The sequence below is a fragment of the Agelaius tricolor genome, unplaced genomic scaffold, assembly GCF_023055355.1.
Source record: "Agelaius tricolor isolate 1412-34295 unplaced genomic scaffold, bAgeTri1.0.p SCAF_9, whole genome shotgun sequence".
NCBI lineage: Eukaryota > Metazoa > Chordata > Aves > Passeriformes > Icteridae > Agelaius > Agelaius tricolor.
The window spans coordinates 36166840-36191176 of record NW_027269269.1 but is presented as its reverse complement, the minus strand read 5'-3'; the positions used below and the strand labels follow the sequence as shown (position 1 = coordinate 36191176).

The window sequence follows — 24337 nt, the reverse complement described above, 5'->3', positions numbered from 1 at the left end:
GAAAGTTTAATTCTGTGCAAAAGATGAGGTTTATCACATACAGTCACTTTCCAAAACCATTTCACCAAACTTCCCAGAGTGAAGCAGAGTTGAAGGCATCCATTGTCTTTTTCTGATGTTACAGCAGTGTGGTAAAATGGAAAAATTATTCGTCTATATAATAAATATACCTATTATTTAGCCCAAAAGGTTGTAAAATACTTTGAAACAAAAATTTCCATCCTAGAAACATTTTGCCTAAATATATGTTAATCACTTGTTAAACATGATATTGATATTAGAAATTTGTCATAAATTTTTACCGAACAGAGCTCTCTACTACGTGTTTTGGTTAATCTTGCAATTAATTTACTATCATTTAAAGCAGCTTTTTAATAACACGTAAGCTACTTTTTTCTTAATAGAAGAACAAAATTTGAAAGAATAAAATAATTGGGGTTTTTTTGTTACTAATAATTTAGTTATTAATGGATATATATGCCTCAACATATTTTCTTACTGTCATAAATTTTCACATCTGCAATTGTGAAAAGTAAAGGTAGAAAAAAAAGAAAAAAACTGAGGAAGAATTTTCTGATGCCTCCTTGAGTGTGGTTCTACATTGTGAAATTTAAATATTTACATTGATAATGAATATTATAAATTTTAAATGGGTTCACAAGTATTTTCATACTATATAAAATGTAATATATATTACACAGTAATAACCTGTGAATGAAAAAAAGACATTGTGGCCTTCTTATACCTCCAAAACAGATCCATCAAAGCAGAGTCACAGCATCTGAGTATAATGAAGAAAATAATTATGTGATATGATAAGTGTCGCTCTGATATTTGAAACTTGAACAAAACAAATTTTTAAAGATTTTATTTGTTGTTTTCTGGACAGCACTGCATGTAAAAAATTTAGTAAAGACATGAAAGGCTAAGAGCTAGCTCCATACAGCAACTATTATGATTTGGGAATGTATGAGAGAGACACAGACATTAGGGAATGGAGGGATGATATCAATAAGGAGGCATACTGTGGAGGTAAGGGTGACAAGTAGGAAAATATGGAAGGTAAAGACTGGATTTTGTTCTGGAAATGTGACACATAGGACAGGAAGAAAGATGGGGTTAGGATCTTGGTTTGAGGAAAATATTACAGTTTTTCACTTCTGCCTATAAGACAATAATGTAATCTAATATTTGATGGAGAAGCCAGGCCATACTAAATTATTCCAGTAATTCTGTCCTGGAATCCATGCAACAATTGAAAATTTGCTACAAATTGGGATCATTTGAGAGCAATGTGTTAACAATGGGCAGCACCTGATAATTTTATTACTAAAATGAAAATTGCTGCTAGTGTGATGGATATATAGGGGGAATCTTCCTGTCCTAGATCTGATGGCCAGTGTTGGCGATTCACAGACATACAAAATGATTAATATACAAATGCAAACAGTTTATTTTATACCTCACTAGTCACTTATTTTGCTTATTTTACCTAGGTATGCTTTCTTTAGAATTTCTCCTAATTTAAACTAGTTTAGGCAATTTTAGATCAATTTTTTATCAATTCAAAGCAGACATTTCTATGAAATTAAAATTTCTTGGGCTTTAGTTTGTCTTTTGTGGTTTTTAGGTTTGGTTGTTGTTTTTTTTTAAGTGAAAACAAATACAATTCTTTAATGTCAAGTGAAATTAAAAGAAAAATAGGTACATTGAATTTCTACAATTCTGGGAGCACCAAGCACCTAAGCCATATATGCATTCATTGCCCAACATTATTTAATGTGCAATTATCAACATGCTTTGCATCTAACAAAAAGTATCTTATGGAAATGGAGCAATTGGTATAGTGTTTGAATATTAAAAATAATACCCAAGTTAAAGTTTCCAGGAACTAGTAGTGTTTGTCAGTAGGAGGGGGCTCTTACTTTTCATAAAGGTAGAATCAGTCAATAGTGCATCATACTATTGAATATCAATGCCATATTTTAATGAATTTTGAGAGGAACCAAGAGAATGGGGCGGGGGAAAGGAAGTCCTAAAATAAGTGTGGTGTTTTCTGCACTTGCTTTGAAAGAAAAATGTACCTCTCAAAACTTTTGAAGTCATGGGTTGGATTCAGGAAAAAAAAAGACCCCTCTGGTTATAGCTAATAATCATGGCAGTTTAAAATCAATACGTGATGAGTTTCATTAGCTTTTCTATTTGGACATTTCTTATGTGGGTCTTGGATGTTTTTCCTTACAGCCATATGATTGTGATAGTGGCAGTAAGTAGCTGTAGTTTTCCAATTCTTGTCTTCCTTTTAAGAATGATTATAGACTAAAATATAGTCACCTAACCACATTTTTGAAGTCTTTCTAATATTATTTCTTCTTTCAAATGAATATGTGACAGTTATTGTACTTGTCTGTGGAGGTCCTTCTGCTTTGTATCCAAGGAGGAGCTATTAATTTTAAAATATTAACTATTGAAAAAGATATGAGGGAGAAAGTACAAGAGAAAGATAGATGGCTGTTAACTAAATTGTGGCAGAGTTACAAAAAACTGAGGCACTTTTACAGGATCGATGGCAAGGACAGTACTAGATTTGCCAGAGGATGTGGTTTATTAAAGTCCTTGATGATGGGAAACTTATGCCAACATTAATCATTTTAGAGCGAGGCTTCCAATAATATACTGTAGGAAATGTCCCAGAGTCTTAGACCTGACAATCTGTCACATATTTTTATTATATGTTCCAGGGAAACAAATAGCCACATTTTGAAAACCTATGTTCTTAAATTAAGAAGTGCAAATCTGATTCTGCACACCAGTCTTCCATTATAGTTGTCTGGACACATGTACTGAATCAGGTAATTTGCTGTATCTAATTTTGTGTATGACACCAAACATACACCAGAGCTGGATCTTTGTCATCCTTAATTTAATTACTTTCTGGACAAGGCAGGTGATGTATTAGTCTGTTATTGAATCACTGTTCCTGGACATTATAACTAACAAGGATATCTAAATGCTAGAGACAGCTTTCAGGTCAGAATTTGCTACTCTTAAATAATCTTCTTACACAGGTTTTCCAGAACTCGTTCTAACTGGAGTGCCAACCTGTCACTTTCTCTCTTGCTTGGCAAAATAATCAGCTGGAGTTTAGCTGATGCTGGTACCATAACATTAACTACTCTAAAATGCCACAGTAAATTTATAATTTCTTACAGAATCCTGCACCCATAGAATAGCTTGGTTTAGTTTTATATCTTTGTGATATAGTCTTTGTTCCTTCAAGGCATCTTTTTTCATTTGGATTGCCTAATCTCTCCAAAATAATATTTGATCTTTCATAGTTGAGCCTTAAAACCTTATGGGCTTTATCACATCCTGACTGCCCTAAAGCCCATAAGGTTTTAAGGCATCCAGAGCCCCGTGGCCAGCAGGTCAAGAGAAGTGATTCTACCCCTCTACCCACCTTTTGTGAGACCCTCACCTGCAGTGCCGCATCCAGCTCTGGGACAAATTCAAGAAAGACAGGGACCTGCTGGAGCAGGTCCAGGTGAGGGCCATGAAGGTGATCAGAGTGCTGAAGACAGCCTGGGAGGGTTGATGTTGATAAGCCTGGAGAAGAAAAGGCTCCAAGGAGATGTTTGCAGCCTTTCCGTGTGCAAAAGACAGAGTTTTAATCTGTAGTGATAGCATGAGGACAATGGCTTTAAACTGAAAGAGAGTCATCAGAAATTAGATTTTAGGGACAACTCATTTTAGTTATGAGAGTGATAAGACCCTAGAATAGGTTGCCCAGAGAAGCTGTGGCTGCCCCATCCCTGGAAGTGTTCAAGGCCAGGCTGGATGGGGCTCTGAGCAACCTGGGATAGTGAGAGGTGTCCCTGCCCATGGCAGGGGGATTGGAACTGGGTGATCTTTAAGGTCCTTTCCAACCTGAGCTATTCTATATTATGCATCTATTAAATAACATCAATGGTAAATTTTGTAAATTTTTTGCAGCTTTTGGGGATTTTACTTGTTTTGTTTTCAGTAAAGTGCTAAAAGGTCAGATATAAGAAATACCATCAGGGTATATATATTTTAATGGAGTATATTCAAGCTCCTACTTCTACTTATCTGCTCAGAACTCTAGTATGTCATCTTAACTTTTTACTTTATGTAAAAAAGCTTAAAAGGAACAGTTCATTTGCACCCTGCATTGAATTTTGTCATGTGTAAATTAATTCTCAGTTACATAGAAGCTAAGCAGAAAGAATTATTTTTAATGGTTCTAATTTTCTAATTGATTTCTATTGAATCTTTTATTTTTTAAAGAATAAATATATTTCATTTAAAGATCCTTTCATAGAACCACCTTCTCATTTCTACTTGGTTTTACACTTTTTGATAAATATTCTGGTTTTTAATGTAATTTGTTTGTTAGTTATATTATAAAACTGGTGGGATCAGGTTTTGTAAACATATAATATAGTCAGACTTATGTTTTCAAAGACTTGGCTTTAAAGTTTGTCTTTTTTTTATTCTTTTATATTAAACATAATGTGTATTTATGTTTAATAAATACTAATTCAGTAGCCATTAAAGCATGCTAAACAGCATTTAGTGATGAAGAGCATACAAGAAAAAAACAAGTTATCTTTATAAACAAATTATTCCCTTCCAGCTCAATCTTTTAGTTTCATAAGAAATGTAAATTATCTTTTATTTGTACTGTAAAAAGAAAACTACTTACAGAATTATATTCTTTTTTCGTAAAATATCACTCCAGGCATCTTAATCCATTCCTGACTGGGAAATCAAAAATCATCTGTCTCAAGATAATCTCTCCATTTCAAGTCATTAGTACAATCCTCTTCTTTTTGTATACTGGAGCTCTTGACTGCTGGGGAAATGGCTGCAAGGCGTTTTGCCCAGGTTTTTGAGGGAAATTACAAAGTTCTTATTTAAAGGGAATGCTTTACAATTGTGAGTTGTTTATTTCGGGATATATCTTTATTTGACAGATTTTTAGTCCTACTTGTGGTTTATTGTGTTTATGACTTTTAATACCTGTAGTTTTGGTGGTAGATGGCAGTCCATAACTCACCTATACTTTTTAAAATATCAAAAAATATATACAATGGGCATCCAAACTCTACCTTTAGAAGAGAGAGAAGCTGGAACTGGAAGTCCCTATTCACTTAAATGCTTTTATCTGCATTATAAAAGTGTGCACTACTTTTTCACTTGTAAGTCTTAAAATAGGATATGAGTTTGCCACATGTGCATTGAGCATCAAACCACATAATGTTGTCTAGGAAGGAGGATTTCTCAGATTCAGAGTATCTTTTTATCTTCAACATTCATGCCAGTGTTCATAAATGGATTGAACTTATTGTGAGAAATTGCACGTTGGAAGACAATGCTGACATAAAATTTGGGACACAGATTCACGAAGACTCTAATGAGATTTCCAATCTATTTGTTGAACATGCTATTGATCCACCTATTGAACATGCAGAAATGAGTTTGTACAGTTTTCCTACAAGTGATTCCCACCATGAACTTTATTTGCAGAGGAAAAGCCAAGGCTCTGAGCCTTGGTATTCTGAGATTCTTGACCATAGCTGACCATAAAACACACTTGTGCAGTTTGCTTTTTTCTTCATATTCTCCAGTAGTGTAAGACGTCACACTCTGAAGACTCTTTGATAGTCTGTTCTTTGCATTAAACTGTTTAGCTGCTGAAATATGGGGTGTTTAAAGGTCTGTGAAAAACAGGATCGCTAGAATTACTTATTAAAACTCTTGGAGCAGAAAGATGAACTCCTGTGTCTCGTAAATAAATTCATAGCCAGGCAATCTTTACTTATTTAGATGAAAATGCTTGTTTTTCTACAAAAATAAGGGCAGAACAGTTATTAAAGGAGATGCTGCTGGCCTTGAGCAATGTAGCAGCTTTGATCTGTGCTTTAAAACCTCTATTGATAACAATTCTTTTTGCTCAGAGTCTGTATGCCTAGATGCAGCAGCAGCATATGTCATCAAAAAGTTATGCTTTTTGACAGAGGCAAACAGGAAGAAATTGAAAATGTGCGCTTCAGGGAAAAAAAAAAAAAAAGAAGAAACACCCAGTTGTTTTTAACCATTCCTGAAGCTAAATTTTACTTCATACTAAAGATGCTCAGTTCTGGTCTCTGATATACCTATTAGGAACTTTCGTGCCTAAAACGAAGCTATATGTGAGAGGACTAGAATAGATTTTCCAGAGACATATATGAAAACATTTAAGAGCTACTTGTCAAAATATATATATATATATATATATATATATGTATATGTATATGTATCTTAAATATTAAAAAGAGATACCATTGCAACACCTGTAACTGATAATTCTCTTTTGGAATTAAAGCATTAAAGAAGTTTCCGTGAATAAAGAATTTTTTTAATACTGTTAAAAGATAGTAACAATGAAATTAGGAAATATTTGATAGAAAAAACCCACTCTTCACCCAAGACATAAGAAGAAGAGGAGAAAAGCTACTCCCTCTCATTTTATAGAGATCACTAAACTTCCCGCTTTCCAGAGAAACCTGAGTAGAAGAGATAAGTCTTGTCACTTCGTGGCACTGTGGTCTGAAGATCACATGCAGTTTGCAAACAGTTTGCAAAATTTCCTCTCTGTCAGACTCAGTGTTTGGTATATGTTTAATACAGACATTTCTTACAAACCAGTCAGGTTGTAAGAAAAACACACCAACTTTTTTCTTGGCTATAGCTTGATAATTTCATAAGGAACTGATACAAAGATTGTTCTAAATAATGTACACACAATATATTTTCTGCAGTAGGTAGAACACATTGTAACATTTTTTGGTATTCTTTTGCTATTTTTAAAGTTTTATTTCCACAAACAAACATCTCTCTTTAAAAAGATTTCATAAAGTATAATAAAGTTCCAGCCAGAAATGGGTGAAGCCATAACACAACAAAATTTGAGGAGTGAATGTAATTTCTCCATAGCAAAAGAAGACACTATAAAATCAGCACATGAACAGACCATGTATGTTTTTAGGTCACCTCCCTTTTTCATATGAGGGTCTGGCTGAAGAATTTGTCATCCTGCAGAGGAAACACTCTTCCTCATTTCTGAGAGAGTGTCTTTCAAGGGCCTGTAATTGCCTAAAGTTAAATATATTTGACAGGTATTCTCTTTCCCAAGAAGTTCAGCTGAAACCATTTAGGAGAGGAGAAACTTACCAAGATAAAAGTCCAGTGAACTCATGTTCTGTAGTAAATTGACACAAAAGTCAATTGAAATTTTTCATTGAACATGAAAGCTTGGATGTGGGTATACAGCATGTTTTACTAAACCAGTTAATGAACTTGTGCATTACTTCCTTTTTCCAGATGCTCCGACATTCCTGTCCAATCAAACCATGTATTACTCTTGGGAAGGCAATCCCATCAACATAAGCTGTGAAGTGCTGGCAAATCCATCTGCCTCAGTTCAGTGGAAAAGAGGAAAATTAGTTTTACCTGTAAAAAATACAACTCATTTGAAGACCTACAGTACAGGAAGAAAGCTGATTCTGGAGGTAAGACTTCACATGGAAATCAGTGTGGTGGCAGAAGATAATTTTGTCCTCAGTTTGGCAGCACTGTGAGTAGTGTAGAGTGCATTTAAGGCTAAAACCTATAATTTAATAGGTAACACTGCTAAATAAGGAACAAAACAAAAAAAACTGTATATGAACTGTTCTATCTACACATATCTTATGAGCAGTTAGAAGATAAATCTTATTTGAATGGTATATGCTCAGTTTTCCAACTACACTCAACACAAATATAATTTGCATTTCTTGGAAGTAAAAAAATCCATAAATAGATATAAGACTAAAATATCAAGCTAAGACTGAAAATTAAAGTGACTGCCTTGTAGGTGCTTGTTGTCTACAAAAAAAGGAGGTTTTTTAATTTTTTTTGAGGTTTTTTGCTTGTTTGGGTTTTTCAAAATTATTGTCTAAAGGTGAAATTTAAAGATGAACAATGTCGCTATTTTCCATTATCAGATTTCTTCATTTGAAGTTAAGAAGGGGTGTGTAAAACATGAAAAAATGTGTATTTAGGTCTGTGTTTGGAGAATATACTAGATATGTTGAAGTAAGAAGACATCTGCATATTGGTTAAGGAGAACATACTTGAATCTCTAATTTAAAAATATATATATATATATTTAATAAGCAACTAATATTTACAAAGTGTATTCATTTTAAAGATTGCTCCCACATCTGACAGTGATTTTGGACGGTATAATTGTACAGCCACAAACAGAATAGGAACAAGGTATCAAGAGTATACCCTTGGTCAAGCTGGTAAGTTAAATTCTTTTTTCCTTTTCTTTAAATATTTTTTCCAAATTTAGTCAACATTAACTTCCAACACCCATTCCTCTGTTTGTTTTATTGCATGGACTGTGTGCAGATAATTTAATTGTCTAAGAGCTGAGCTGCAATATGAAGTAAAATAAACCAGTCCCCTCAGAATATGAATCTTCTTTTGATTTAATTTCAAGGCCTTCTGAAACTTAAAAAAAGTTAGTCTAACCTTTTTTCCTTTGCTCTTACTATATCCTACGTTTATAACAATGTATTTTTATTACTTTAGCAGAGAGACACATGGCCTGCAGGCAGTAAAACATAAGAAGGAATTAGAAATTTTTTTTTTCCCTTTTTCCCACCTCATATTTTCTTGATAGAACAAAAATGACAAGAGATTGAAATACATCAGCAAAGAATTTCTATCTCCATTTGCACTTTTACTTATTTGAAATTGGAATTTGACTGGAGTGCTAGATTGAAATCATTTAAGTTCTGAGATATTACACACCCTATTTTTGCAGAATGTCTGAAAATTTTCATGTCCTTCTATTGTTGTTTAGGCAAATAGAAAAATCTGACTGTATGTTTGTTCTTTGGTGGAAATAACTATTAACTGAGTTAATAGTTATTTCCACCAAAGAAGAGTTTCTTACCAGTGCTTTCAATTATATTATTATATTTTCTTTAAAAATTATATGTAGCGTTAGTCCATTCCACAAGAAAATATAATTGAAAGCACTGGTAAGAAACTGAGAGTTCCTTACCAGTGCTTTCAATTATATTTTTTTGTGGAATGGACTAATGCTACATATAATTTTTTTTTTTCCTTTCTCATTAGGACACATATTCCAAGTGATGCTTAATGTTTCAGTTGCAAGTTTTGGTCTAGGTTTTTTGGGGGTTTTGTTTGTTTGTTTTTTGGTATTTTTATTTTGGTTTAGGTTTTTTGGAGTTTGTTGGTTTTAGGGGTATTTTTTTTGGGGGGGGGTGTTGGTTTTTTGGGGGTTTTTTTATTTTATTAAAAAAACACTTTAGACTCCTTCCTACCAAGAACACTTTTAGGGGAGCATTGCTGAAGCATGCACAACCAGTCACAGGGAAGCTCTCTGACTTGGCCTGCTGCTATTATTTGAGAATTTTTGCTCCATAGGAAAATTATTTTCTTTTGGTGTCTCAGGAGTTATAAAACCCCATTATTTATTAATAGTCTCCTTGGACTTAGTGCACAGTTTTAAACGATTTTCCCATCACCTCTGTAGGATTCTAGAACACATTTCTACAATAATATATCTTTTGGTTTTGAAGAACCATGAAAAGTGCTGAGCTTCCTAAAATAGGAAAGTGAGGGGTTCAAATTTCTGAACCCCACAATTTTACATCACTTAGAACATCCCTTACCCTTAATTTTACAGCTTTTTTGGGGTGTTAGCTGTGGTGTGATCTTAGCTTCCTTCAACAGCTACATTTGACCACTGACAAAAAAAGCTTTTCTTGAAGCCATGAACATAAATCACAAGAAAGGAAGGAAAATCCCCGCTTGCGTCCCTCTGGGGTCTTACCTCTCAGGAGAGAAAATGATGAGAAAATGTTGTGGTTGCCACTGTGTGCTGTTTTTTCATAAATGTGTATACACTTGGGAGAGCATTTCAAGAGATATTCTCCAGAATGTTTTTTTTCCTTAGGTTCGCAGAACAACGTCTCATCACAACACATGATACTACATGATGACTATTTTAGCTACATCCCCTGCTTTTATAATTTATTAACTAATCAATTGTAATAAAGAATATTAGCATTGAAAAGTTAATTGAAAAAGCACAGGATATTTTGTCATTTTACTTCAGAAAATTCACACATGAGCACCCCTGGAAATGCAAGGAAAACAAATAAACTACAATCCTTTTTTTTTTTTTTCTTTTTAATACAACTATATCAGAAATATTACCAATGCCAGTTTTTTAAACAGATTAATATTTTCTACTTCTGCAATGTTTTGCTTATATTTTTTCCAGGCAATTTTTCAGGAAACTCAATGAAGACTTAAAAAATATGTATTGTAGTTATAAACATAAAAAGGGGAGTGAGGATAAATAGAGTTATGGGAAGAGATCATGTAAAGTGAGCAATATGGGGATATTCTAGATAATGATATTAAATGCAGAAAACAGAAAAGCAAGTTTATGAGTAGTGATAATGAACAGGGCTAGAAAAACTGGATTTGGAGTGTCACTGTGCATTACTGTGCACTACTATGCACTACCACCTGCTATGCACTACTTACCATAGTGTTATGCATAATATTCAGTATCCTGAAAGATTGATATTTTTAACATTTCCCTCTAAATAGACTTTGGTTTTGGAATAAAACCCCAAACTGTAATTCACTGTTAGAAGTTTTGCACTTAAACTGGCATCAGCTAGAAACAGAAAATGATCAGGGATACGGAGCATAAAACCACTACAATAGATACAGGTATAAGATGTCTAATGCAGCTTTTTTCCTAGTTTTATTACCTTGGTCGCTTCACTCTGGTTAATTAGGAAGGCCTAATGATTGATATTTCCCATATTAAAGCCTGTGAAATCATTTCATGCATTTCAATGCAGCATGCTTTGCCTCCTGGCTTTGATTGTAAATATAAATGCTGGGGCATAGAATGCTTTCACAAAGGCTCTGTCAGGGAAAAAAAATACAATTCCTAGCTGGGAGACAGTATTAAGTAAAGTATGGTCCTAAGGTAAATTTGATCACAAATAATGATCATTTTGCTAAATAGTTTTCTCTTTAAATTCTGCAGGAATACTTGTTCCTTCATGTTTCATTCAATTTTCTGATTTGCTAGATTTCAGCACAATCAAACTACCTTTTTTTATTAATTTTTAATGCTACTTAGAAAGTTATCATACTGTCAAAATTCCATTATCTTTATTCCTGTTGCCTTCCTTAAGAAATTACTTATTGATGATTTTAGAAAGGAAGATTTATTTCAGAACTGGTGCTCAATTTACAGCCATATTTGTATGACAGAAAAAAGCATGACTGTTCACTTGGATTATACAGAGCTACTGAATCAGACTGAATTCCATTTAAACCTTTCAAAACAACTGAGACGCTGCAGAGTATTTGAGGTTTCATTCTGGAAGGTGATGGCCTGCTTAGAAACTTCAGAGTTTTGTTGAAAGCTTAATCAGATGTTCCCGTGACCTGACTGTAGTGGTGATGAACTTTTAAAAATAACACATGGGTGACCTCCTTTCTCATTATCCAAGCTTTTAAAATGTTATCTGTGTACATATGGAATGTGAAAAGAACCACAGTCACTTGTTGCCACTGCAAATTAGTTTTTTCATGTCAGCACAGGAGCCGCAATTTGTATTTTAGAACTTTACTTACACTCTGGTTTTAATCTAAGTCAGGCTTAAATTTTGGCAAGGCAGGTCAGCTTGGCAGGTTGCCCCAGTGGGTCTCAGAGGCTGAGGGGAGCATAAATATTCCTAGATTTGTCCAAATCTAATTTATGCATAGTTTATGTGAAATATCACTATGCAGAGAGCCAGTATGAACTAGAAAAGCATTCTTCTGTTTAGTTGAGTATAATTATTTCAAATGTTTTGCACAGGTAAATAGGAAGTCACATGGCCATCAGTAATTTAGGATTATGTTATTGGAATAGGTATTTTAATATCTTAAAATGGTAAATTTCAAGGTTGTGACACAGAGCTAAATGAGAAATTTTTAAGGTTTCTCTTTTTTAAGTATTAACATAGATCTTTTACATAGCTGCATGTATAGCTGGGCTGAATCTAGAGCCCTAAAAAGTCAACTATGATTTACCTCTATGGATCTCATAGCCTTACTATTCCTAGACTTTCCTTTCCCCTTTTTCCATGTATTCTGGGATGGCATCAGCTTTAAAACCCTGCTGTGGGCAGGAACAGTTTTCACTAGACTGGGGTGCTCAACATCCTGCCCAACCTGGCCTTGAGAACTTGCAGTGATGGGGGCATCCACAGCTTCCCTGAGCAAATGGGAGATGCTATATCTGCTAGAGATGTATGATTTATCTGTTTCCTTTCTACAGGAATATTCCAGGGAATTAAAAAACAAAAAGTCAATTATGCCATTAGATACTCAGAACTCCTACAGCACTTTATTGAATTAGATATTCTTTAAGCATCCTGTGCACACAGAAAGTCAGTGAATATGGGGAGTAATGACAACAAAAGCAAAAGGGAAAGACCATAATTGAGCTTCACAGAAAATGTGCCCTGTAACCTCTTTTATGGAATAAAGTCATGCCCAAAATATGAAAAGGCTGATTGACAGCTGACAAAGGCTACCAAATCAAATTTAGAAATTTACTTGTCTGTAGTTTTGATGGTGGCACTTTGCTGCTGGGTAATGGATGTTCCTTGTTTCACCATGTTCACCAAACAAGGATGTTTCCTTATTTGCATTTCCATGCAGGTAAAATAAAATCAAAGTCATAGGACTTAATTTTCCCTGGAGAATAGTATAATGAAAAGAAAATCATATTCTGCCAAAAGCCCACTTGTCTCCAAAAACATATGGGCAGACCTAAAATCTAGCTTGCTAAAACTTGCCATTCACATAATAGCAGCATCAGCTAAAGGATTTTTATTTAAAAATTAAACAAACAGCAACATATTTTCAATTAGAATAGGTATGAAACTATCAACATAGCAGCAGTGTTTTGCTTTGTGTGCATGTGTCTTATTTTAATTTATTATTTCTGTATTTATTTGCTAGCTGTGGTCTTACTAACAGAGTTGGGTTTACTAACTGAATGCTTATTTTTCCAGAACTCGCAGAGATTTGGCAAAGGAAATACATGTAGATCCAATATTGAGGTTTTTTTGTTCCCATTCTAAGGATGTACAAGCACAAACTATTTCATAGAGATTTTTGACTCCAGAAGTCTAGTCCCCAGCTCATCTGGGGACTAGACTTCCCAGCTCATCTCTTTCCTTGCCAAAGCTCATCTCTTTCCTTGCCAAAGCTCATCTCTTTCCTTGCCAAGGTCCTGGTGCTATTTAGATTCAGCATTTAGACATGGTTATTTTCAGTCAATATATATATGCCAGATGTACAGAAAGAGGAAAAGCTGAAGAAACTGCAGTAGAAACACTGACAGGAGACAAGAGCTGACTGGAAGATCAATCCCTGAGCCCACTACCCACTCTCACAGAATCACTTCCTTTTCTCTGTTCAAACCAAGGCTGCTAAACTCTGAGAGGGAATTATTTTCTTCCATAAAGCTATCAAAAAAATAGCTTGAAAAGAAAATCCCCAGTGATAAAAAGTGGTCATTTCTTGAACAAGTTTGGTCATAATTGTAGGAGACTTTACACATCAGTGGAGGCAAATACGAACTCATAATTCTGCGTGTACTTCTCTATCAGCTGTGATACCATTTTTGGAACCAAACCAATTCTATTTAAGCCATTGTATCACAAAGTCCATTTGTGCAAACCAGCGTTATGTACTGGGTACAAAATAGATGAGGGGCAATTTTACACCTATTGTTTGGAGGAGATACTATGTGATTTTATTTAATTCTTGTCGTGTTCCAATGTGGGGAACTGCAAGTTCTTTTAAAAATAGATGATCTAGAATGAAATTCAGTCAACCAAAACAACATTGTACCTGAGAACTGTTTGTTGGTACCGACAAACAAACAAAAAATGGAGCTGACCTACTAAAGAGGGCTAGAAAAGACTGGAGGAAGGAAAATGGAAAAGGATGCAGGTGGGGGGGGTTGGGGTGGGAAGAGAGAGAGAGAGAGAGGAGACAGAGACACAAAGCAGGCATTGAACCGGAGGCAGGCACATGGGGGCAGAGCAGGCAAGGCTTTGGTCAGGGACACAGGGAGGAAGGACAGACATGAGGGTGAGCAAGAGCCAGTGAGGGCAGGAGAGCCAAAAGCAAGCTGAGGCCACGGCAAGAAGCACACGTCAAAAGACTGGAGCCAAACCAAAAAACCAAGAACCAAAAGGCCCCCAGACTCAAAAATGCCAAAAATCAAGGCACAAAAAGTCCTAGTCACCAAGCCCAAAGATAAAAAGCCCCCAGCCAAAAGACAAGTCTCTAAAAGCCCCCAGGAGCTTGTTGAGGAGTTACTTTTATACCCCCTGACTCTTCCCAAAGTCTCTCCTGCTGACAGGAGACCACTGGCCCAGTCCAACCTTCCACTGCAGTCTATTGCTGGAGCCCTTTTGCCATCTGATTGGAGAAACCTCTCTGGGGAGGGCAGCGTCCTTGGTGGTCTCCTGCTGACTGCCTGTCCCATGTGAGGTGTGAAATGGTGACCAGGCAAAGTCTCCCCAGAGACAAGGCTTTCCTCCATCTTCTCCTGGCTGCCTCCAGCTAGTGGCACATGTGCAGCCCCTGCCCCACACGCCTCTGACAACCAGTATTGAGACAGAAATCAAAAGTAAATTGGCTCCTCACAGTTCTTTAATATCATACATAAATATAGTCACATTTTGGACAGAGAAATAGTTGTTGTGGAGAGAAGATGAAGTTGACAAAATGTCTGGCATTTGTTGTGACATTTTATGTCTTTAATTTAAAGGCTGAATTTGTGATGAATTTTCTCCTTTTTTGACAGCAGTATAATGACAAAAAAATATAGCAGTGGAACTTCCAAGGAAGTAATCTGGTATCTTTGCTATCACTAAGTGATCTTTAAATCATAGAAAGTAAATCCCCTCCTTTTTCCACTACGTAGTCCTTCAACTTATATCTACAAGAGTATATGAATTAGTGATCCTGCCTGTAGCTAACCTCCTCTAAGATTCATTTTGTTGGTTGGTTTTAGAATGAAAAAGAACAAGAAAAATCCAAAGCTCTATCCTTCTAGACAGAGATTCAGAGTACACAGTATTGTAAATTATTCTTCACTCCTGCTAAACATTGATCCAAAAGCCTTGCAATTCTAACACGAAAATCACGGCAATGCTCCAAGTAATTGCAGCTTACAGGGGACAGTTGAAATGCAGGAATGTTTATCTGGATCAGGACCAGAAAGCCGTATACCTTGCATGATCAAATTCATACTCATTACAGAACCACAGAATTAGATTCAATTCATTATGCTGTTATTGATCTTCATTGGGGAAAAAAAAGTTAAGGATCTGCCCAGTTGGAAGTAGATAGTAGGTATTTTAATATATTTTGATGGTATTTCTAGTATTTGGTTTTGGTTTTCACCAGGAATGTATCTCGTTTATATTTTCTTCAGGTGATTCACTCTCTTCCTTACAACTGATATCGTTCAAGTTTGAAAACTGTATAAAATTTACCTGCATGTGTGGGTGGCTTGGAATGTGAGACACATATTTAAAGTAGTATTGTGGATGTATTTTACAGTTCAGTGAGTTGCAAACATATTGCATTGTGCTAGTTACGCAAAATATCGTACTGGGTTTTCAAAGGAGCTTCATTTCATGCTTATTATCAACTGCAATCATATCTTCCTCTGGCAGAAATTATACTAGAATCTGCAGTAGCAAACATAAGGTTCTTCCAGAAGGATTTCATCTTCCCTGTGCCATGCTTATTATAGGTAAACACATAGAGGCATTAACACAGAAGGAAGAGTGGTCTCCCTAGCATTTGGAAAGCCAGGAACAGAGTGGATATGTAAATAACACATTTTTGATTCATGCTATAGACCAAATAATTGTTTTGATGCAGACAGAAACACCAGGGAATTGGCTTATTAAAAATATAATCCAAAAACTAACATAAAAGTAGTATGAATGAAATTAGGTATTCATTCATATCCTGGTTTTGTTTGTTTATTTTTGAACACTTTTGATGAGAGAAAAAGAATTTTCAGAAGTCTAGATGCTATTTTTAATACTGTTGGTATCCACAACAGCTTTTAGCTTGTATTTGAATCCAAAGAGCATTCATCTTTAGTACTGAGTATTGATATTCATCTTCCCAAGTGATGGTGTCCACATGGCTCATACAGTGCCATTCTGCTTAGGTATGGCTGTCCTGGATTGCTTGGCTGGGATTCTTACACTGTATTTTCTCCACTCTTCTCAGAGCTTTCATTTGAGCTCAAGAGAGAACAAAGTGAGAAAACAATACTTATTTTTTCTCCCTATATAATCATTAAGCACATAAACACAAAGTATTTCTCTCAGCTCTAAGGAGAATCTGAAGGATTGGTCACAAGCTGGTTCTAATCTTCATCCTCTTTTGATTTTGGGGTGAATACTGACTTAACAACCAGCTCACATTCTTCTTCTATGTGGTCACAGAAAAAAACAGTCTGTATGTTTTTTGAACATAATTTCTTTTTTCTAAAGACCCCCAACTTTTTGACCCACTCAGAAAGCAATACAAAAAACCAGGTCTGTGTTTTCACGGATTCATAGCAGACTGGTTACATTTGGTCATGTTCTATCTGATCACAGATTGTCAATCCCTTTCTAAGAAATGTGAAAATTTCTTGCGAAATCACATATCCTGATAATTGTTCTCTAGAATAGGAAAGGATTCAAATCCCTCAAGCTGAGACTTGAATTCTACTAAAATCTGTAATGTAATGGATTCACATAGTTGTGTCTTTAAGTAAGAGATGTTACAACTTTCTTATCCACATTAAAAAAATCTATGCTGGATTTAACCTGGTGAACAGCAAGTATTGGAGGTTTCAGGAGACCTGGAATCAGAAATACCAGCTGTAAGAGGTGTGGTATTTGCATGCAAACACTCAAGTCTGACAACTGTCAGAGATGGTCTTCTGAAAAAAAGTTTAAGTTTCTGGTAATTAAGAGGTTTTATAAATCAGTGCCTTTAGACCAGATTTGGCAGTGTCCATTTCCTGAGAATTTGTGACTGAATATGTCATTAAATCAGTTCTTTAATATTTTGTACAAATTTTTGTCTCATTTTCATTCAAGTACCGATGCTGGGTGAAGCTCAGATTGATTTCTTTTTATTCACCACTGTCTGACAGCCTTTGAATACAGACAATATTTTATGTAAATGGTTCATTACCCACTAACTGAATTACAGGCTTTGGCTCAAATTCTGACATGTCTTTACAAAAATATCTTCCATAGCATGGAGACAAAAGCAATGTCAAATCTAAAAGAAGGTATGCAAATAATTTTCAAATGGATGAGAAAACAAATTTTTAATGGTGTTTCAAATCCTGGTATTCTGTCCACAGAATTAAAATTCTTCCTATAATTTTCAATATCACTTTTTATAATTCTAAATTTTTAAAATATAGAACAATTAGAAAAGCTAGTCTTTTGACTTCTATGTGTTTGGTCACAAATCATAAAGATAATATAGTATTTCTATTCTTAAAGATGTACTGACTCCAATGTTATTTTTGTCTTTTGTTTCATATGTAGTATTTCAGCACCTACAAACACCTGCTTTATTTTCATAGATCTTTCTACTTTAAAAGATATACTCTTGCTTTTGATTTCAGAGAAAATATTTCTTTCAACCTAATTTGTAAATTAGTTCTCAAGCTGAGCAGAGGATAAGAAACCTTCCATTAATGTATTTTCTTAGTAGCTTGAAATCTAGTCTTTGAAAAAAAAAAGAAAAAGAGATTCATGTATTAAGTTTGGTTCCAGAATTTCATAAAATGGCTAAATTATTTATAAGGTTCTTTGTCATAAGCTTATTTAAAAGAATTTAGACTCTGAATGATCTAATTAGCTGTAACTGTTTGTTTTGTTAAATTTGATATAAAGTTTGTTATTCTCTTTTGCATAATTATACCGTCAACAGTCTGATCTCTTACATTTTTATATGATGAAAGTAGCTATTAAGGAAGATCATATTATAAAACAAAGGCAAAAATGGAAAATATTTTTGCAGTAATTTAGCATACAAGGAAATTAAGGTGGTTTTCTTACAGCTCTGTAGTAGAAAGCTTAAGTTGTCTATCTAACACAAATATTATTGCACCACATTCAATATTATTTTTTTCTCCCTGGAAGACTCTAAGGAGACTTTTGTGGGTCGATTATCAGCTGCTTAGGTCTGGCTGGTTGTTGCTGATTTTTAAACCGTGCGTGTGCTTTTGCAGATGTGCCATCAAATCCGTACGGAGTACGAGTTTTAGAGCTGTCCCAAACCACTGCCAAGGTTTCCTTCAATAAGCCAGACTCTCATGGGGGTGTGCCCATTCACCACTACCAAGTGGATGTGAAAGAGGTAGCCTCGGAAACCTGGAAAATAGTTCGCTCCCATGGAGTTCAAAGTAAGTATACAAAAACTAAATGGAAGCATTTTAGCTGAGAAGAATGTCCAAGGAAAATACTGTAAGTGTTTCTTAACTGTTTCTTTATTTGTATTAGTCCAGTAGCTGTATCTCTGTATTAATGCAGACCTCTCTACACCAGTTAGAAATAGTCTTTCAACTTTGTAACAGTTCATTTTTTTATTAAAAAATTTTACAATTGTTATCCATTTTTCATGTCCAGTCAAAAGGCAGCTTTTGAGGCTCTACATTTCAAAGAGAGTAGAAATGACATTGCATTTGAAAATATACATTATGTATGCACCTAAATGAATCACTTTAAGTAAGCTGTTATATAATATTTAATCCTGGGCATTAATTACTGATTGTGAGCTACTTAGTAACTTTCTACATACCTGTTAATATTCAAGATACCTATTTCAAAAGCATATAATGTTTGTTCAATAAACATTAAATGCCTTCTGAAAGGGTATTTACTTGCATGTCTCTTGGCAGAAAAGAGCATAAGCCTCCCCAAAGAGACAAGAGTTCTTTAGGCCCCTGATGAGTTGGGGAGTTCATACAGAGTAATGTTAACTCTTGTATCCAAATATGCCTTTTGGTATTTCCAGTGCTACTTAAGGCAGCCTCAACAGTTTTCTGATTAATACTTCAGCAGGTAAATGGTTTTGCAGCCATCAGCAGAGTCACAGGAGACAAAATGTTACAAATCTAAAGTGTGTGTCTCTTTCCCTTTCACATACTGTAATACAAAAATTCTGCACTGAACTGAACATGCTCAAAATTACAGAATTATTTCAAAGAAACATATAATGAACATTTAGTTAACATGTTCGAAAAAAGGCTTATAACTCCTTATCTTTTGTTTTTCTTAGCTCAACACAGTAACTGTGTGTATAAATGTAATAATGTAAATCATAGTAACATTCATTTTATTCCAGTAAAGCTTGAATTTCTCTCAGTACTAGAAGATGTAAAGAAGAATGTGCCTGCCCTCTATTTGCAGGGCAGGCACATTATTGGATATTGGTATACTTCTTCCATTTTTTTCATGCAATGTTGCAGATCAAGTTAGAGACTTTTATTCTCATAGCTCCATACATTCTCATAGGTCATCTCCTTCAATGAATTTGCAATAGTTGTTTTCTGGTATGAACTATATCAAATAGTAAAACCTGAAGTGACCACTCTGCATTGTAGGGTGCAAGGTACTCAAATGAGTAAAAACCCAGTGACTACAGAGTCAATCAGTCAATCACACAGATGATTGATTTCATTGTAAAGCCAGAACAAACACATGTCCTCAGTGTTAAATTTGCAAAAAACATATTCACCTTACTCCTTATAAAACTTTCTTTCATATTATTTCTGTTGTTGGGATGTTTATTAAATTTTTTTTGATTACAGTAGGAAAGATGTGTAATTTCACAGATCCTTGTTACTAGAGTTTACTGGAGCTGCCTTCTTTAAAAATTGACTTTTCTTTTGAAATATTCTTTCAGCATTGAATGTTGTTGCTCACTTTGGATATTTCTGTATAATATGAATTGATCTTAGAATCATTTTGGTCCAAGATTTGTTTGAATTCTATTTTTCTAAAACTGGAGTAGAGTGACAGGTACAAATACCTGCAGTTCTTAGGCAAATGTTATGACCATGAAGGAGACTGGAGCATTTAGAATCTCTGCTGCCACTCCTACTCATATTAAACATTTCTTTGGCAGAGAGCTGTATTACTTCCTGCATACTGTCATATTATTTCCCACATCCTCCTTTGTATACTTTACTCTTTCTCACAGACAATTTCAGGGGGTATACCATCTTGCAAGCATGTGTTGTCCCCTTCATTTCATTTTCTCCTAATTTTATGCTGAAAGGTTTTGTTGAGAAAACAAAATAGGTCACACCATTTTGGACATATTAAAGATACCTCTTAATAGCATATGTTACCAACAATTACTCCAAGTGATGACAAAAACTAGTAAATATGAATACAACCTGAAAAGCCATATTTGTCTACAAAGACTCATGTAGTAAATACATAAATATTGAAAGGACAGTGGGAAATATTAAAAATTAATACTTAATTCATAATTAATTCATTATGTTTTCTGAAATCTATACTGATATACCCCTGTGTAGAAAGATTGAGACTATATATCCTCTATTTCTCTGAATTGCTCTCTGAACTATTTTAGAAATCAATAACTACTTCAGATTGTCAAACATTTACTAAACAGAAGACACCTTGTTTTCATAAATCTTATTGAAGATACATTATGTAGTTGTAGAGGGAAATCAAAAGTGACCTGGTTTCATTTATCATAAGTCCCTGCAGATATTCTATAATAATTCTATAATTTGAAAACTTGTTCTGTTTGTGAAGTACTATAGGGCCAAACCAGAAAACCAAAACATGTTACTAAAGCACAAGGATAACAATTCAGAACAGAAAAAGCTTTTGCAAATGAAGATGTCAAAAAACAAACTTAGTCCTTTTTTAAAAAGGAAATGCTACTAAATTTAAATGGAATTCTTCTGGAATATTGAGCCTTTGCATGTTTCCTGGGCATTCAGAGGGTTTTAGCAATTTTTCTAAAATATCCATTTAAAATTCTTTCCATTTATATTTTACCCTACTTACAGTGTCATGTTAAGATAACCTTGAGATACCTTCTCCAAAATCCCTATTTTCAATTCCTGAAATATTTTTCAAAGAAGCAAAAGTTTCTTTGTGTGAAGCTTCATTAGTGTGAAGGTGCTATTTTTTTTTTTTTGGTTGGTTGGTTTTGCTTTTTTCTTTCAGCTTTTTGAGACATTTAGGATACTTTGTTAAAGGATAATAACAAATGCATGTTCTTGGGACAGTTTCTTATTGTGCTTAAGTAATGAAGAACCACTTTCCTGGCATGCCTCAAGATCATCTCAGCTAGGAGGAGGCTGTTTAGAATGCAGTCAGTTTTCTGTATTACCATTTGTAGTTGGATCATCATGATTTCCACACTCAGTCTATATTCCTTAATGGAAACCAAACCACTTTTTCCATCTGTTCACATTTTAGGGATGGTTTATGGCTAAGATTCAGGTATAAATGCTGTTTACACAGGGACAGATAACTGCTTGAACATCTCAAGTGGTGGTGCATACATAATGCATGGGCCATGATTTTTTCCCAGTAGTAAGTGACAAAATAGTCTGAAATTTTACAGGATGGTTATTTATCAGTCAGATTTAACTCAGGAGGGGTAAAACTGCAGACCTTTCTTGCTACAATGTACAAAATGTGCCAATTCTAAAAATACCATCAAGGAAAAGAGACAGAAAAATTTACATGCAGGAAGATGTTGTACCTGGAAGACTGTTAGAATTCCAATACAGGGATTTTCAAGGCTAAACTGTCTTCTGCTCTCTCTCTACTGTGACTTAAAGAAATAATTTAGTTGTCCTCACACAGTAACAAAGAGCAACCATAAAGTCATAAAATTAATGAAAAATGCATTTTAGAATTAAACAAGCCTCACAGAAATGTGGCTACAGAAGCAAGTTTATAAATAAAGCATTAATAGGTGTTTCAAAAACTTTTTGGGAATAATTGATCCTAATGCTAGCAAGGCATTAATTTTCATTTGGTTATGATCCAATAGCTATGAATAAAACCCTTTACAACTAAGATTATAATTGTTTTATTTGTATGAAAACTACAATAGATGCTTATCAAAGTTGTTAGGTATTCTTCTGTAATCAATCATTCAGTAAATACAAATAAGTTTAATCAGGATGATTAAGCAGTATGAAGTGGATTCTATGCAAATTCATTCTGCAATTCTCTTCATTTTCCCTTTTCTTCAAAAAATCCCTCTAAAGGTGACATTTGTCTCAAACTTTACTACTTTGAGCTGTTTTCAGGTAAGGAGAAAATTCTAGTCTTGGAGCTGTAACCAGGAATATCTATTTCCCTGTTCTCTCCCCTTTGTCTTTTATAATGAAGAAGATTTCATTTGAAAGTCTGTGCTGATTGCAGCTATTGAATCAGAGCACAGAAAGTGAAGCAATCATCTGATACACCAATTTCAGTCTATTAAGGGATTTAAAATCATAATCAACACTCTCATAATTCAGCGAGAGATCAGGGAGCAAATGGCAGTGAGATTTTTCTGCACTTTTTAGGTGCTCCTCTGAATATGAAAATAGTTTTGTTGAAGGCTACCTGCAAATCCAACTTTACAGTGGAGTTCTCTGTGGGAAGAGAGAGAGTCCCAAGGGGGGGGGGAGGGGGTGAAGTGAAAAGAAAGAAGTGAAAAGAAATGCACTAATCTTGAAGTAGCAAAAATGCAGATAGTAGTGGCAGGATTAATTCTCCAAGGAGAGTTTGCATCCTTTCACCCAGGCAGCTGGAAAATCCCTGAGTGTGGGAAGGTGCCCATCCACCATCAGCAAGTGGATAACCAAGGGTGAAGAGCATTTGCCAGGCTTTCTTCTGTACTCACAAAGAAGCCAGTGACAAGCTGTAAGAGATACCTGTGCTGGGAAAAATCACCTTATCACAATCCTCTGTGCAGTTTTGTTTCCAAAGAAAGGACATTAACTGATCTGTTTCTGTCTAATCAACAAAGAATTTATAAGAAAAAGACTCCTTTATGTTTACAAATAGTTTTGTGCAATATGGACTTCCAAGGAAGAAACAAGATAGAGTCTCTGAAATTCAGTTCTTCACATTCAATCCCTCAGAAAGCACCACTGGTTTAACTCTAATAAAGAAGCCATCAAGGTCTTGTTTTGTCTTGATAGCATTATAGACATTAGTAATTCTGGTTTACAGGTAGCAGATAATGCATTTGTAAAAATCAGCTTTTACACAAATCCAAACCACTGTGGAAGCAGGCTTGAAACCTGAAAAATGTTCACTGTCTGAAAACACTTGAGTGTATTCAACAGGAATACAAAACACTTTATTTCCTTTGTTCTCCAATTTACAGGTAGAGAGATAAAGATTTTTTTTCCCAAAACATTTTATAGTTCTGAGTGAAACACCAAGAAAAAAAAACAGTCTCTGCATTTCTTGTGCTACTCAATTTGCTGGTGATAGAACAACATGAGGAATACATTAAACACAGCTCTATATTGAAATTACTGTGGAATTTCACCTCTGGCATGGGTGGATGGCTGGCAGTCTTAGAGAAGAGAGATACACATTTGGGGATTTGTGGAGCCAATACACACACACACATACCCACACTCATCCAGACACACACCCCACCTTTGCTTTCTTTAAACTACTTGTGTTTAGAAGTTTTCAGATTCCAGATCAGAATTTCATTTTCCTATTTCTAAGTATTGATCCTGTGAATTTTTTAGGCAAAAATTTCAATTAATTAAATTTTAATTTTTAAAATTCAATTATTTGTGTTTCATATAAAAAACTTCATAAACTTCTCAAAGCAAGACTTCTCATTCATTGAGTTTAGAGACATTTGAGGAAGGTTCTAGTTTTCCTGAGTTTCAGGGAAGTCCCTAATGTATAATCCCTAGAAAATTTAGAATTTCTTATGAGGAACAATTTCTAATTGGATTAATAGAATTTCTAATGAGGAACAATTATATCCACATGAAATGACTGGATCTTAAAACTCAGAAATGTCTCATCTCATTTATTTTTCTAGGAAACAAAGACCGAAACAGAAACAACAGAAAAACCCCCAAACCAAATCAACC

The 24337-nt window shown here is 34.7% G+C and overlaps 1 protein-coding gene across 2 annotated transcripts in view; it reads left to right on the top strand.

Moving 5' to 3' along the window:
• Positions 1-24337, top strand: part of NCAM2 (neural cell adhesion molecule 2) — a 273942-nt gene that overhangs the window by 187015 nt on the left and 62590 nt on the right. For both annotated transcript variants that reach the window (XM_071433665.1, XM_071433666.1), the window contains exons 10-12: positions 7387-7574; positions 8255-8351; positions 18452-18625. In XM_071433665.1, coding sequence (XP_071289766.1) covers positions 7387-7574; positions 8255-8351; positions 18452-18625 — 459 coding nt within the window. The remainder of the gene's footprint in view (positions 1-7386; positions 7575-8254; positions 8352-18451; positions 18626-24337) is intronic.